We start from the raw sequence: 14269 nt of genomic DNA on the forward strand, positions 1-14269 counted from the left end.
ACCACTGCATCTTTTTTGTTATTTTGACCAGTTGTCATTTTCTGCAAATAAATGCTCTAAATGACAATATTTTTATTTTGAATTTGGGAGAAATGTTGTCAGTAGTTTATAGAATAAAACAAAAACGTTAATTTTACCAAACACATGCCTATAAATAGTCAAACCAGAGAAACTGATATTTGCAGTGGCCTTTTATTTTTTTCCCAGAGCTGTATGTATGCCCCCAATACATTTATGCAGTCTAATACATCCACAGTGGGATTTCAACAATTTATTTTTTTACTGTTTATTGAAACATGTATTAATTATTGTATTTATTTTCATTTCAAACATTGTTAAGCATTATCTAGTCCAAATATGACATTATTCCACTATATGTATCCGTTTTGATCAGTTTCAATGGGGCACTTTTATTTTGAAGGCAAACCTAAAATTCCACAATTGTGGCTAACTTCACACATGTCCTTCGATTTATAAACACGCCTCCTCTGACACAATAAGGAAGTAGACGGCTCATCAAAACATTAATCTGCCGAGCTGTTCATATCAATTTTGCAAGCCAGTATTTTTGTATTTCAACTAACGCTAGAATGGCACAGGAATTTGTCGAAACTAAACTTAGAGGAGACAAAGTTACAATATTTCTCAAACCATCGTGCCCGTATTGCGTTACGGCCAAAGAGGTCTTGACAAAGTACAAATTCAAAGCTGGGCATTTAGAATTTATTGACATAACTGGACGGAGCGATATGAGTAGTTTACAGGACTACTTTTTGGAGATAACTGGAGCTCGGACGGTGAGTGTCTTCATTCAAGAATTGCCAGTATTTCAATTCGTTATTCCTTTGTTGTGGTGAGTACAACACTGCATGTAACTCTGCGCCCAATTGTCTGGATACAATCTCAAAGATGGCTGTCGTTCAATTGATGATTTTTGAGAACAAAGAGTGCTTTTCGGTGAAGGAGTTCATAACGAGCGTAATATCTCGACGTCTCAATTTTTTTGTATAGCAAAAGACATACTGTAGTTTAAAAAAATATGCGGACTATTGTAACGTTACATGTCGAATTTTTTGTTTCAGTGTTATTTCGCGTTCAAAACAACTGGAAACTCATGACGTCAATGATTTTCAGGTAGGAAAGTTGGAGTTCTAGAAAGAGGCCCGAGTTCACGAGTTGGAATTCCGAGTTGGATGACCGTTCAACTCGATTTTTCCCAGTCGGAGCTCGTTTTTCCCGAGTTCCCAGTTGTTCTGAACGCGGCATAACAGTTCGATCGTCCATCGCAATGACTCAGCAATCCATGAAGGCTGATTGGCTTGAAGCTCATCACATGTGAATATATTCAGCTATTCATATTCATATGCTATCCTTCATAATGGATTTAAATAAAAGTGAGTTACGCAGTAAAATCCTACTAGAGTAAAAGTCTGAAAGTATTTGGTTTTACATATACTTAAGTATCAAAGTGTGGTGCCTGGAAAACAACCTCTCACTCAATGTCAACAAAACCAAAAGAGATGATCGTGGACTAAAGGAAACTTATGTAGATAGGTGCACCCCCCTATCTACATAAAAGGGACCGCAGTGGAGAAGGTGGAAAGCTTCAAGTTCCTTGCCGTACACATCACTGGGACCGAGAGACTGAAAAACAGCTTCTATCTCAAGGCCACCAGACTGTTAAAGCCATCACTAGCACATTAGAGGCTGCTGCCTATAGGCATAGACTAGAAAGCACTGGCCACTTTAAGGAATGGAACACTAGTCACTTTAATAATGTTTACATATCTGGCATTACTCATCTCATATCTATATACTGTATTCTATACTATTCTACGGTATCTTAGTCACTTAATGTTTACATATCTTGCATTACTCATCTCATGTGTATATACTGATTTCTATATGATTCTACTGTATCTTAGTCCGTTCCGCTCTGACATCGCTCATACATGTATATAGTCTTAATTCATTCCCTACTTAGATTTGTGTGTATTGGGTATATGTTGTGTAATTTGTTAGATATTACTGCACTGTCGGAGCTAGAAGCACATGCATTTCACTACACCTGCAATACCATCTGCTAATCACGTATGTGACCAATAAGACTTTATTTGAAAGTAAAAAATCATTTAAAATTACTTATATTAAGCAAACCAGACGGCACCATTTTCTTGTTATTTTTTATTTACGGATAGCCAGGGGCACAGTCCAACACTCAGACATAATTTACAAACAAAGCATGTGTTTAGTGCATCTGCCAGATCAGAGGCAGTAGGGATGACCAGGGATGTTCTCTTGATAAGTGTGTGAATTAGACCATTTTCCTAACCTGCTAATAAGCATTCAAAATGTAATGAGTACTTTTGGGTGTCAGGGAATGTATGGAGTAAAAAGTACATAATTTTCTTTAGGAATGTAGAGAAGTAAGTATAAAGTTGTCAAATATAAATAGTACAGTGTGGTGTGTGTGTGTGTAGGTCCCGCGGGTGTTCATCGGTGAGGAGTGTGTGGGAGGGGGCAGTGACGTGGCAGATCTGGACGAAAGTGGGAAACTGGAGGGGATGCTGCAGTCCATTGGCGCGCTGCAGTGACACACACTGCCCCAGGTATGTACACACACACACGAAAGGGAGTGAGGAGAGGGAGGCGCAAGGCAGGCGATTAGAGTTTGTAATGTAGAGAGGGAAGTTGTAGAGAGCGAGGGGTGGGGGTGTAATGTGGCTCTTCAGCAAGCCTCCAGACTGGGAGAAGCTGAGGTGGTGTTTCAGGAGGCTAGAGAACAGATAGCTCAGGGGCCAGAGCACCACGCCACCTGCTGGCCAAACAGATCCTCCACAGTCACCTTGGGACACATGTAACTAAGAATTTGTTCTCAACTGACTTGCCATAGGCTATGTGTTGTGTTTTTATTTATTTAACTAAGGGCCTAGATTTAAATAATATTTCTGTCCATTTAGGGGACCCGTTTTGGCTAATGAATGACCCCAGAGGCAAAGGTGTAGCCTCTAAGTCATAAGCTTCCACCAAGGTACAGAGTGGGAGCTATTCTCCAGAAACGGACCAAAGAGTGTATGAATTAGATTGTTGGTAGCCTCGATTCAGCCTACCCTTTCAGAGCAAATGTGAGATTACGGAATATGGCAACACAAGATTAGATTGACGTTTGCGATGCATGCGGCATTTTAGCATGTTAACAAGGCAGAAGGGAGCGAAGAGTGAAATGTAAGCATTTCTTACCTGCAGCAAGGTATCCCTCAACCTCTGCTAGAGATCCCAAAATGCAGTATGTCTCAATACATCAGTTGGCCTGTTAGTCACAACTTGTGTTGTTGGCAACATTGACACGACCCAAGAAAAAAAATAAGCATAAATGCACGTTACTCACACCAACATGTGACTTACTCTCCGTCACACGCACGTGGATGAGGTGAAACTGAAGATGTTAAGATTACGCAAGGTTGATTAATTTAGCGCTTATGCAGAGCCGTTAACTACACTCTGTAACATTTTAAACATAAGGGGTCATTAGTAATAAAGAGCACACCTCCCCATACACCCACAAAAAGCTTCGGAATGCAAGTAATTTGCTTATGTGTTTTGTGGTTTATGAGGTTGAAATTGCTTCAAATCATAGTGTGTGTGTGTATAAATGTATGCAGTTTAAATTCAAGCCAAAAGCAACCAAGCTTCAGACTAACCTTCAACACATGACATGCTGTATGTGAATATGTATGTTCATTATTAATGCACACTAAGCAGTAACACACACACACACACACGTGACAGAAGACATCTCGTACCGAGCAGATGCATGTCACAACGATTCAGTAGGTGACATGCCAACGTGTTCTTCTAAAACATGTCTTTATTACCAGTGACTCAGAGGTCACAACTATTACTGTACACGGCCATCCCCCGTGGCTAGAGGGCCACGAAACCAAACACCCCGCACCCTCTAGTCTCCACATGCTGGGTGCATTACGCAGTTAGCTCTACTCCAGATGTTAAAAAAAAAAAAACACACACACACAAAACACCCCCTGGTACAGACGGTACACATTACAAAAATAGTCGCAGCACCGTCAAATTATAATCTTATGGCAAAAAGGAGGTCAAACCAGTTTGGTTACGGTTTCAATGAACAGATCAAATCATTTGTTCACCACGGAAGGTGTGTATGTGGTGATTAAGTCTCCAGGTGCCCCAATGCTGTTAACACTCTTAAGAGGATTTAGCATTGCAGAATAACCCAATGAAACAGCCATGTAGAACCACTATGTACTCACAGTTATGTAGGCCTAGTCCCAAATCAACTCCTATAGCCCTAAGCACTTCTTGATGACCCATTACAGACATAAAAGAAGTAGACATTAAGTTGTGTGTAGGGTGTAGCCAATAACTGTATATATTGAATGGACAAAGCCATCGATCCCGTGACACCGTTCATTCCTATGTGAAGACTCAATAGCGCATTGAATCCAAATGAAGTTGGTTAAGATGGCGTCTCATGGAGACATGTGCACTGTTTCAGCTACTCCAGGAAGTGATGTTGCAGGCTAGCTAAGTGCTGCCCCCTCTCATTGAGTACCTGCCCCCTCAAGTTGAAGGCCGACCGGGGTTCCGCAGGCTGCCAATATTAGCAACTAAATTGTCCTTATAACTTCTGTGTGCGATTTTGAAAATAATCGGTTCAAGGACATCTGGTATATTATAGGCATTTTTTTTTTTTTTTATACGAAGATTGCCATTTTTCCATTTACTCTAATGGGGGATCCTATTTCCTGCTACTAATGCCTGCAGTACCATGGTCGACCTTGAACTTTCGTGGCTTCAATGAGAAGGGGTAGTCGTTTTCCCCTGGGTGTAGTGCCTTGGGTTGATTTGAGACTGTAAGATTCTGTGTCAAGCATAGATTAGATACAGACATCCTCTATAGACGCACAATCCCGGGTCACGTTCATTAGACAGACTCCCAAACCTTTTGGATACATTTCAGCAGGTTCCTTTGAATGTTCCTGGACACATTTATAAATTTGAGCACCTTCTCTGCCAAAAACCAAAATGTTCTCTCCTGTGTGGAGATGGCAAAGATGATCACTGTGCATTCTCCCTAGGATACAGTTATTTGCCATTGAAAGGGCCATTTTTATACCGTTATTCATTGGGCTATAGATAGTCCTCCATGAACAGATAATGGTGGCTTTCCAGGTCACCTTTTTTGCATGTGCACAATGCCTGGAGAAGGATTTACATATCAGAAACCACATTCGTATGATATAGAAATCTTATGAGCTATGCAGTCAGCGCGACTGCAAAAAGGACAAGCCTGGAACATGGCCATTATCGATTTTTATTTTTTTTGCCCTGGTTTCCAGTGGAATTCAGCTGTCATTTGAAGTTCTCCCTGGTTAAGTAAATCGGTCATTTTGTCCCAAGGACACAGTCATGTGTTGGTCCTCGGGGACCGGAGTGCGTCAGTCTTTTATGTCACCTCCCGTAGACGTTGCCTTTCGACCAGGCCTCTTTGACCTTTCAGCTCTGTGCTGAACCATTTGGGTTTCCTCCCGAGCTGGTTAGCTTTCTGTCCCCCTTTTTCACTGTCCATTTGAGGCAGATGACTCAATTATGTTCTGGTCTGTTTTATAATGCCTTCTCTCAACTCCTCTCCCCCTCCTTTGTCCTCTGTCTCTCGCCCCACACCTTCCTCTTCTCCTCTCCCCCTCTCACTACTTCTCCAGGGTGTGGCGGCGGGTGGGTGTCACATGACGAGGCAGCGGGACTTCTTGAGTTTGCGTCGGCGCTGCTGGTACTCGCTCAGTTCTTGAAGGTAACCTCGGGAAGGCCAACGCAGTCTCTCCACCTGTTCCCGCTCCTCCTCTGTCAACCAAGACAACAAAAAACCAAGGTTGCCATGACGATATCAGGTCACCCCGCTCTCTCACACACATGGACGCGTGCGCACACACACACACAGTGCCAGTAATTATTTTTATCCGTCATTGCCTAAACCAACATTTCTATGAAGCCATCATCAAGCCACATGCATGCTCTGCCTGATACACTTCTGTTTACACCCAAGAGCTGGACCAATGTGAATAATATTGTGTAGTACTATTTAGTCTTTGTATCGTGTATCACTTCACTTGTGCCCTTAAAGACCCGTCCATTTGACCTTAAATATGCACTGGTGTACGATGAAAACATTGTTAATGGAAATAAACCTGTTGTAGATGCTACTAAACCTGCCCTGTGTGCTTATTAACCAGCGTGTGCTTTATAAATGTGTCATAACCAGGGATGAAGTGGCTTGACGAGCAGCAAGAAAGGTAAAGGCTAACAATGCTAATTTAGCATCATAGGTGTGCAAGCTTTATTTAGAAAATGTAAAGGTGCTTAAATGTTATTTTACATGCTTTGACAATCCACTACATCCTCAATCAGAACTGCTTATTTGACCTGTAGTCCCCTTAATATGTGCTATCAAAACTAACATGCCTATATGGATTACACCTCACTACTTCCCTTTAACATACGGTCTACACAAAGCTGTCATTAAAATGTCATTCGCTTTCACAACAGCTGGCATCGGCTTTAGCCTATGGTGACTCATGCGTGTCCATTTCCTTAGTTGGACATAGCATGGATTTTGCAACACCAGTCACACTTAGTGAGTTTGAGTTATCAATATGTCCAATAAACCTGTCCTATGTCTGATCTCTCACCTGAGAGCTCCAGGAAGTCGGGCTTGTGACTGAAGATTAGGTAGTTATTGGCTATGAAGTGGAGGAGCCATACGTACAGCTGCTCTGCGTTGTGGCACTACGAGAGAGAGAAAGAGGTAGAAGGAGAGGAGTCAGCTATTTGAGCAAAGATGTATTGTGTAACTGTTGAAGATTTAGAATATACAGGGCGGAATAAATTAACACCAGCAATGACTTCCACATGGAAAATGACATTTTCCAACCCCATGCATGCATGCATATTCTCTGCTTTCCCTGCCTCCAGTGTTTATAAACCAATGACCAGAAAGAACTGGATAGGTGACAGCACATTGGTGGGTTAATCCTTCACAGCATACGGTACAAGTTGTTTCCTCAACCAAATCCTCTCAGGTTTGTGGTAAGGATCATAAAAAAAACTACTATTATTTAATCATACATTTTTTTTTTTTGCCACTGAATATTAGAAACATTGAAATTTCATGGGGTGCATCATCTGAATAGTCTGAAGTGACTTCCTTCTCTTCTCTCACTCTATACCTCCACTGAGTGGAACGCGATGTGGTGGATGCTACTAAAGATAAGCTATTTTGTGTCAGAACACACATACACTCTTGCTGAATCCAAAATCCTTCCCCTAGGCTTCTTACTTCTGTAAATTCACCTTGACCATATTAAACAGACGTAGGGTATGTTACTTACATTTGTAGCTCTATTTACTATGAAGTGTTACATTATGAATAAAATAATGCTTATGATTACTTAACAAAAAGTAGAGCAGTTGGTTGGGGAGGATGGGTTGGCATATAACATGACCATCTAGCAACCCAAAGGCTGCATGGTTGTGTCGGGGACGACTAGCATTTTAGCTAACCCTTCCACTTAACCTTTTCCCAACCTTAATTTAACCTTATTCTACTAACATGCAATGTAAATTCTCCTAACCTGGTACGTTAGTTCTAACCTGCTGTTATCCATTAACGTTAGCCACAAATGATAACGACATCCAATTCGTATGATATTGTATAACGTATAATACTATACGTCCTCCAATCCGTATGATATTGTACGACCGGGTATGGCGTATCAAATTTTATTAGTCACATGCGACGAATACAACAGCTGTAGTAGACCTTTCAGTGAAATGCTTACTTAGGAGCCCCTAACCAACAATGCAGTTTTAAAAATATGGATAAGAATAAGAAATAAAAGTAACAAGTAATTAAAGAGCAGCAGTAAAATAACAATAGCGAGACTATATACAGGGGGGTACCGGTACAGAGTCAATGTGTGGGGGCACAGGTTAGTTGAGGTAATATGTACATGTAGGTAGAGTTATTAATGTGACTATGCATAGATGATAACAGAGTAGCAGCGGTGTAAAAGAGAGAGGGGGGGGGGGGGGAAATGCAAATAGTCTGGGTAGCCATTTGATTAGATGTTCAGGAGTCTTATGGCTTGGGGGTAGAAGCTGTTTAGATGCCTCTTGGACCTAAACTTGGCGCTCCGGTCCCGCTTGCCGTGCGGTAGCAGAGAGAACAGTCTATGACTAGGGTGGCTAGAGTCTGACAATTTTTAGGGCCTTCCTCTGACACCGCCTGGTATAGAGGTCCTGGATGGCAGGAAGCTTGGCCCCAGTGATGGCCGAGCAGTTGCCATACCAGGCAGTGATGCAACCAGTCAGGATGCTCTCGATGGTGCAGCTGTAGAACCTTTTGAGGATCTGAGGACCCATGCCAAATTGTTTCAGTCTCCTGAGGGGGAATAGGTTTTGTCGTGACCTCTTCACAACTGTTTTGGTGTGCTTGGACCATGTTAGTTTGTTGGTGATGTGGACACCAGGGAACTTGAAGCTCTCAACCTGCTCCACTGCAGCCCCGTCGATGAGAATGGGGGCGTGCCTGGTCTTCTTTTTCCTATAGTCCAAAATCATCTTGTCTTGATCACGTTGAGGGAAAGGTTGCTGTCTCGGCACCACATGGCCCGGTTTCTGACCTCCTCCCTATAGGCTGTCTTGTCGTTGATCAGACACTGTTGTGTCATCGGCAAACTTAATGATGGTGTTGGAGTCGTGCCTGGCCGTGCAGTCATGAGTGAACAGGGAGTACAGGAGGGGACTGAGCACGCATCCCTGAGGGGCCCCTGTGTTGAGGATCAGCGTGGCGGATGTGTTGTTACATTTTTTTACATTTACATTTTAGTCATTTAGCAGACGCTCTTATCCAGAGCGACTTACAGTAGAGTGCATACATTTTTTACATTTCATTACATTTTACATACTGAGACAAGGATATCCCTACCGGCCAAACCCTCCCTAACCCGGACGATGCTATGCCAATTGTGCGTCGCACCACGGACCTCCCGGTTGCGGCCTGGCTGCGACAGAGCCTGGGCGCGAACCCAGAGACTTTGGTGGCACAGCTAGCACTGCGATGCAGTGCCCTAGACCACTGCGCCACCCGGGAGGCTACCTACCCTTACCACCAAGGGGGTGGCCAGTCAGGAAGTCCAGGATTCAGTTGCAAAGGGAGGGGTTTAGTCCCAGGATCATTAGCTTATTTATGTGCTTTGAGGGCACTATGGTGTTGAACACAGAGCTGTAGTCAATGAATAGCATTCTCACATAGGTGTTCCTTTTGTCCAGGTGGGAAAGGGCAGTGTGGAGTGCAATCGAGATTGCATCATCTGTGGATCTGTTGGGGCGGTATGCAAATTGGGGTGAGTCTGGGGTTTCTGGGATAATGGTGTTGATGTGAGCCATGACCAGCCTTTCACAGCACTTAATGGCTACAGACGTAAGTGCTACAGGTCGGTAGTCATTTAGGCAGGTTACCTTAGTGTTCTTGGGCACAGGCACTATGGTGGTCTGTTTAAAACATGTTGGTATTACAGACTCGGACAGGGAGAGGTTGAAAATGTCAGTGAAGACACTTGCCAGTTGGTCAGCATGCTCGCAGTACACGTCCTGGTAATCCATATGACCCTGCGGCCTTGTGAATGTTGACCTGTTTAAAGGTCTTACTCACATCGGCTGCGGAGAGCGTGATCACACAGTCTTCCGGAACAGCTGATGCTCTCATGCACATTTCAGTGTTATTTGCCTCGAAGCGAGCATAGAAGTAGTTTAGCTCGTCTTGTAGGCTCGTGTCACTGGGCAGCTCTCGGCTGTGCTTCCCTTTGTAGTCTGTGATGGTTTGCAAGCCCTGCACATCCGACGAGCGTCAGAGCCGGTGTAGTACGATTCGATCTTAGTCCTGTATTGGCGCTTTGCCTGTTTGATGGTTCGTCGGAGGGCATAGCGGGATTTCTTATAAGCTTCTGGGTTAAGAGTCCCACTCTAGCCTTTAGCTCAGTTTGGATGTTGCCTGTAATCCATGGCTTATGGTTGGGGTATGTACGTACGGTCACTGTGGGGACGATGTCATTGATGCACTTATTGATGAAGCCAGTGACAGATGTGGTGTACTCTTCAATGCCATTGGAGGAATCCCGAAACATATTCCAGTCTGTGCTAGCAAAACAGTCCTGTAGCTTAGCATCTGCTTCATCTGACCACTTTTTTTTTATTGATCTAGTCACTGGTACTTCCTGCTTTAATGTTTGCTTGTAAGCAGGAATCAGGAGGATAGAATTATGGTCAGATTTGCCAAATGGAGGGTGGAGATAGTGTGTGGAGTAAAGGTGGTGCAGAATTTTTTTCCCTCTGGTTGCATATTTAACATGCTGATAGAAATTTGGTAAAACTGATTTAAGTTTTCCTGCAATAAAGTCCCCGGCTACTAGGAGCGCCGCCCCTGGGTGGGCGTTTTCTTGTTTGCTTATGGCGGAATACAGCTTATTCAATGTTGTCTTAGTGCCAGCCTCCGTCTGTGGTGGTATGTAAACAGCTACGAAAAATACAGAAACTTTCTAGGTAGATAGTGTGGTCTACAGCTTATCATGAGATACTCTACCTCAGGCGAGCAATAGCTTGAGACTTAGATATTGTGCACCAGCTGTTATTTACAAAAATACATAGTCCGCCGCCCCTTGTCTTACCAGACGCTGCTGTTCTATCCTGCCGGTACAGCGTATTACCAGCCAGCTGTATGTTAATAGTGTTGTCGTTCAGCCATGACTCCGTGAAGCATAAGATATTACAGTTGGTAGTTTACATGTCCAGTTGGTAGATTCATCTTCCCGCTTAGGTCATCTATTTTATTCTCCAAAGATTGCACATTTGCTAGCAGAATGGAAGGAAGTGGAGGTTTATTCGATCGTCTATGAATTCTCAGAAGGCAGCCCGCCCTCTGGACCCTTTTTCTCCACCTCCTCTTCACGCAAATCACGGAGATCTGGGCCTGTTCCCGAGAAAGCAGTATATCATCCTCGTCAGACTCGTTAAAAGGAAAAGAAGGATTCTGCCAGTCCCTGGTGAGTAATTGCAGTCCTGATGTCCAGAAGTTATTTTCGATCATAAGAGACAGTAGCGGAACACTATGTACAAAATAAGTAAAAAAAAATAAGTTGCAAATAAACGAACAAAAAAACACCATCAATCGGGGACACGTAAAACGTCAGCCTTCTTCTCCGGCGCCATTGTTACAGTAGTATGATACTATACGTCCTCCAATACGTATGATATTGTATGACCGGGTATGACGTATAATACTGTAACGGCCCTGGGTTTATAAGCGCGGATATCGACTCTGCCGCTGGAACATGCTTTTGGGGCACAGTCGATAGCGCGCTGGACTTCGGGCTAGAAGGTTGAGGGTTCGAGACCTGCTCCCTGCCTGTTTCATTACAATACTATAAGTCCTCCAATTCGAATGATGTTGTATGACCACTATTCCATTTGTAACATATCATACTAAATGGAGGGGTACAAATAAACTTCCCAAATCCTATTGATTTCCCTGATGCCAGGTTGGTAGATTTTTAAAGAATCAAACGGGTATGAGAATCTTCACTATATTGCTCACACCTATAAAACGTTTCAGATCTACAGGAGTGCCAAGATGGTAAGGGCTAGGCGTCGATTTTGAAATGGAGAATATCTCTCACACACTTACCTTAGCCCTACGGAGAAGCCGGATCACACTGATGCCGGTTGATGCCAGCTCTCGGCTAGGCATGCTCTGGAGGTAGGCGCACACACACACCTCACACAGGTGCTGCAGGCGCTTCACCTGGTACATCTCTGCACACACCAGCACGGCCATGGCCTGCAACACACTGGCTGGACACATACAGAGACACTGTCAAACATACTGGAGCCTCATTTAGAAAATCATGCACAGATTTGATCGGAAATTGTGGTTGAAATCCGCGCCATTGTTGGGATGTATAAATCGCACACAGACGCAGCGTCATATCACATTACACACACACACACACACACACACAGTTGTGAAAAATAAACCAATGACAAGATAACATCTCACACTCACTCGCTCACCCTCAAACAAATCGGCATACAGTACTATTTATCATATCGTACTAGTGTCAGTGTCCACTCCAATTTCTTTTGATCTCCCCGAAGCCTGTCAATTTTTTGGGGAGCTGACAGTCAAATCCCTTTAGGCCATTAAGGATACTATTTATACCATCTGAGCATGTAAATTTCACAGCCTCTACTGATCAGCACCGAGGACCCGGACAGTGGCGTACCTCAGTTTTGCGGGGGCACTTCAAGGTCTGAGCTAGGGGTGTAATGGCGCACGTATTCGTACCGAACCGTTTGGTATGGAGACCTCTGTTAGGTCCACACTGTGAACCTGACTGAATACATAAAAATATTTTTTTTTTATATAAAATCGCTAGGCCTATAGGCTTGAGTAAATCTGAAATAAGAAAACATAAACGTTATCAAAATTCTGATCTTAATTGGAGCATTTCAATCTATCTTTTGTTGCAGCTGGGAGCTAGTTCTGTACAATGGCGAGAGGTGGGGTTGGAGGTGGATTCTCCATAATTTAAATCTCCAGTTCGGGAACATTTGCGCTTCCCAGTAGATTACAACGGCGATGGACAGAGCGAGTATGCCGACACTGCTCAATGAGAATAGCCTATGCAGCTGCCATCACCTCAAACATGTTGACACATTTACACCGACTTCACCCCATGTTTCTTATTAACGGAGCAAGACAGAAACACACAAAAACAACACAACTTCATCTCCCCTCTGCATTCAAGCAGCCCTTCGCAGCTGATTCTGACCGAGCGATCGGTATGTTTATCTGCGGACAGAGGCGCAACTTTGGCTTTAGAAGTGGGGGGGATTTTATATATATATTTTTTTTTATCCTGTCGGATAAACACTCCAAACAGCCTACCTGACCGCTTGGAGGCGTCCGCATAGTCCTAAAGCACACCGTTGCCACGTTTTGTATCACATTCCAATGATAAAACTGGGGGGGACAAAAATGCAATTTCAGAATGTGGGGGGGACATGCCCGTCCCCAGAGAAAGTTGCCCCCCTAGCCGTGGATATGCGCCCATTCTCGGTGGTTGAGAAGAATAGGGGGTTTCAGCAAATCGTGAAAGGGCTCGAGCCACATTATGAACTTGGCTCTCTCGCACCCATTTCAGCAAACTGGTAGTACCCACTCTATAATAGCAAACTAATGCGGAAGTTGTCAATGAATTGGCCAATGCACCCCGTGTTTTGCTTAATACAGATGGATGGACCTCCAGGGCTACAGAGAGCTACTTAATAGTGATAGCCCATCACATTACCCCGGAGTGGGAAACGAGAAGTACAATGCTTCAGACACACCCCCTTTATGAGAATCACATATTTTTCTCTTTGTAAGATAACATTATACAATATCTAAGCCATGTTTACACATTGATTTCACATGCATATTGCACTTTATTTTAGTGTTGTTCATGAGTAATCGTGTTTTAATTTAAGAAAATACAAAGTGTTGGTATTCCTGATTGTGCCCTCATCATTATGACTCATGATCATACAGTATATGGAAACAGGAATACCAACACTTAATATATTCTTAAATGAACAAATATTTACTGCAGTAACTGTTGGCATTTCATTTCCCCACTGTACCGAAACCAAACCGAACTGGGTTTGGTGAGCTGTTACACCCCTAGTCTGAGCTAAAGGTAATTTCCTGCAATTCTACACATATTGCCATGGGACTTAAAGAAAAATGTGCCGTTTTATAGCTAATCTCATGCTATTCTACACATTTTGCAATGAGGGCTGAGAGAATTTAGAATTTTTACAGCTAATTTCCTGTAATTCTAGGGAATCAGCTGCTCATAATAAAGACCTTAATTGGCTGAATACTGAGTGTTATGCTGCGTTTAGACGAGGGACACACAAAAAAACGTCATACCAGTCGGTATAGCGGGACAAGAAAGCAAAAAAGAGGGTGACTGCAAAAGCAAGCCAGCACGATGGTATGTGTTGCTATGGTAATTTCAGGAAACAAACAGGGCAAATCAACATTGAAATATCTGAACTCTGGCGACAAGTCCCGCCTACCATTGTGCTTTTATTGAAAACAATGACATCCGGTTTGCCGTCTACCTCGTACCAT

At 43.3% G+C, this 14269-nt stretch overlaps 2 protein-coding genes across 3 annotated transcripts in view; one reads left to right on the forward strand and one right to left on the reverse strand.

The window, feature by feature from the left end:
• Positions 1-471: 471 nt before the first annotated feature.
• LOC129841906 (glutaredoxin-1-like) lies at positions 472-6244 on the forward strand. The gene is made up of 3 exons (XM_055910267.1): positions 472-797; positions 2481-2609; positions 5742-6244. The coding sequence occupies exons 1-2, from the start codon at positions 591-593 to the stop codon at positions 2592-2594; spliced, it is 321 nt and encodes a 106-aa protein (XP_055766242.1). The 5' UTR covers positions 472-590; the 3' UTR covers positions 2595-2609; positions 5742-6244.
• LOC129841896 (rho-related BTB domain-containing protein 3-like) overlaps positions 2170-14269 on the reverse strand; it is a 34501-nt gene continuing 22401 nt past the window's right edge. The window contains exons 10-12 of one of the 2 annotated variants that reach the window (XM_055910254.1): positions 11777-11943; positions 6726-6822; positions 2170-5880 (exon numbers count right to left, since the gene is read on the reverse strand). In XM_055910254.1, the coding sequence (XP_055766229.1) occupies positions 5762-5880; positions 6726-6822; positions 11777-11943 (383 nt within the window). In that variant the 3' untranslated portion in view covers positions 2170-5761. Of the gene's footprint in view, positions 5881-6725; positions 6823-11776; positions 11944-14269 lie in introns of those variants that run through there. The other variant, XM_055910246.1, reaches the window with a different exon arrangement.

This window comes from Salvelinus fontinalis, chromosome 3 (assembly GCF_029448725.1).
Source record: "Salvelinus fontinalis isolate EN_2023a chromosome 3, ASM2944872v1, whole genome shotgun sequence".
NCBI lineage: Eukaryota > Metazoa > Chordata > Actinopteri > Salmoniformes > Salmonidae > Salvelinus > Salvelinus fontinalis.

Bases quoted from the DNA above. Each gene is read 5' to 3' on its own strand.
- LOC129841906 (XM_055910267.1), top strand. From the start codon at position 591: ATGGCACAGGAATTTGTCGAAACTAAACTTAGAGGAGACAAAGTTACA. The intron at 798-2,480 runs GTGAGTGTCTTC...GTGTGTGTGTAG, and splicing joins AGATAACTGGAGCTCGGACG to GTCCCGCGGGTGTTCATCGG.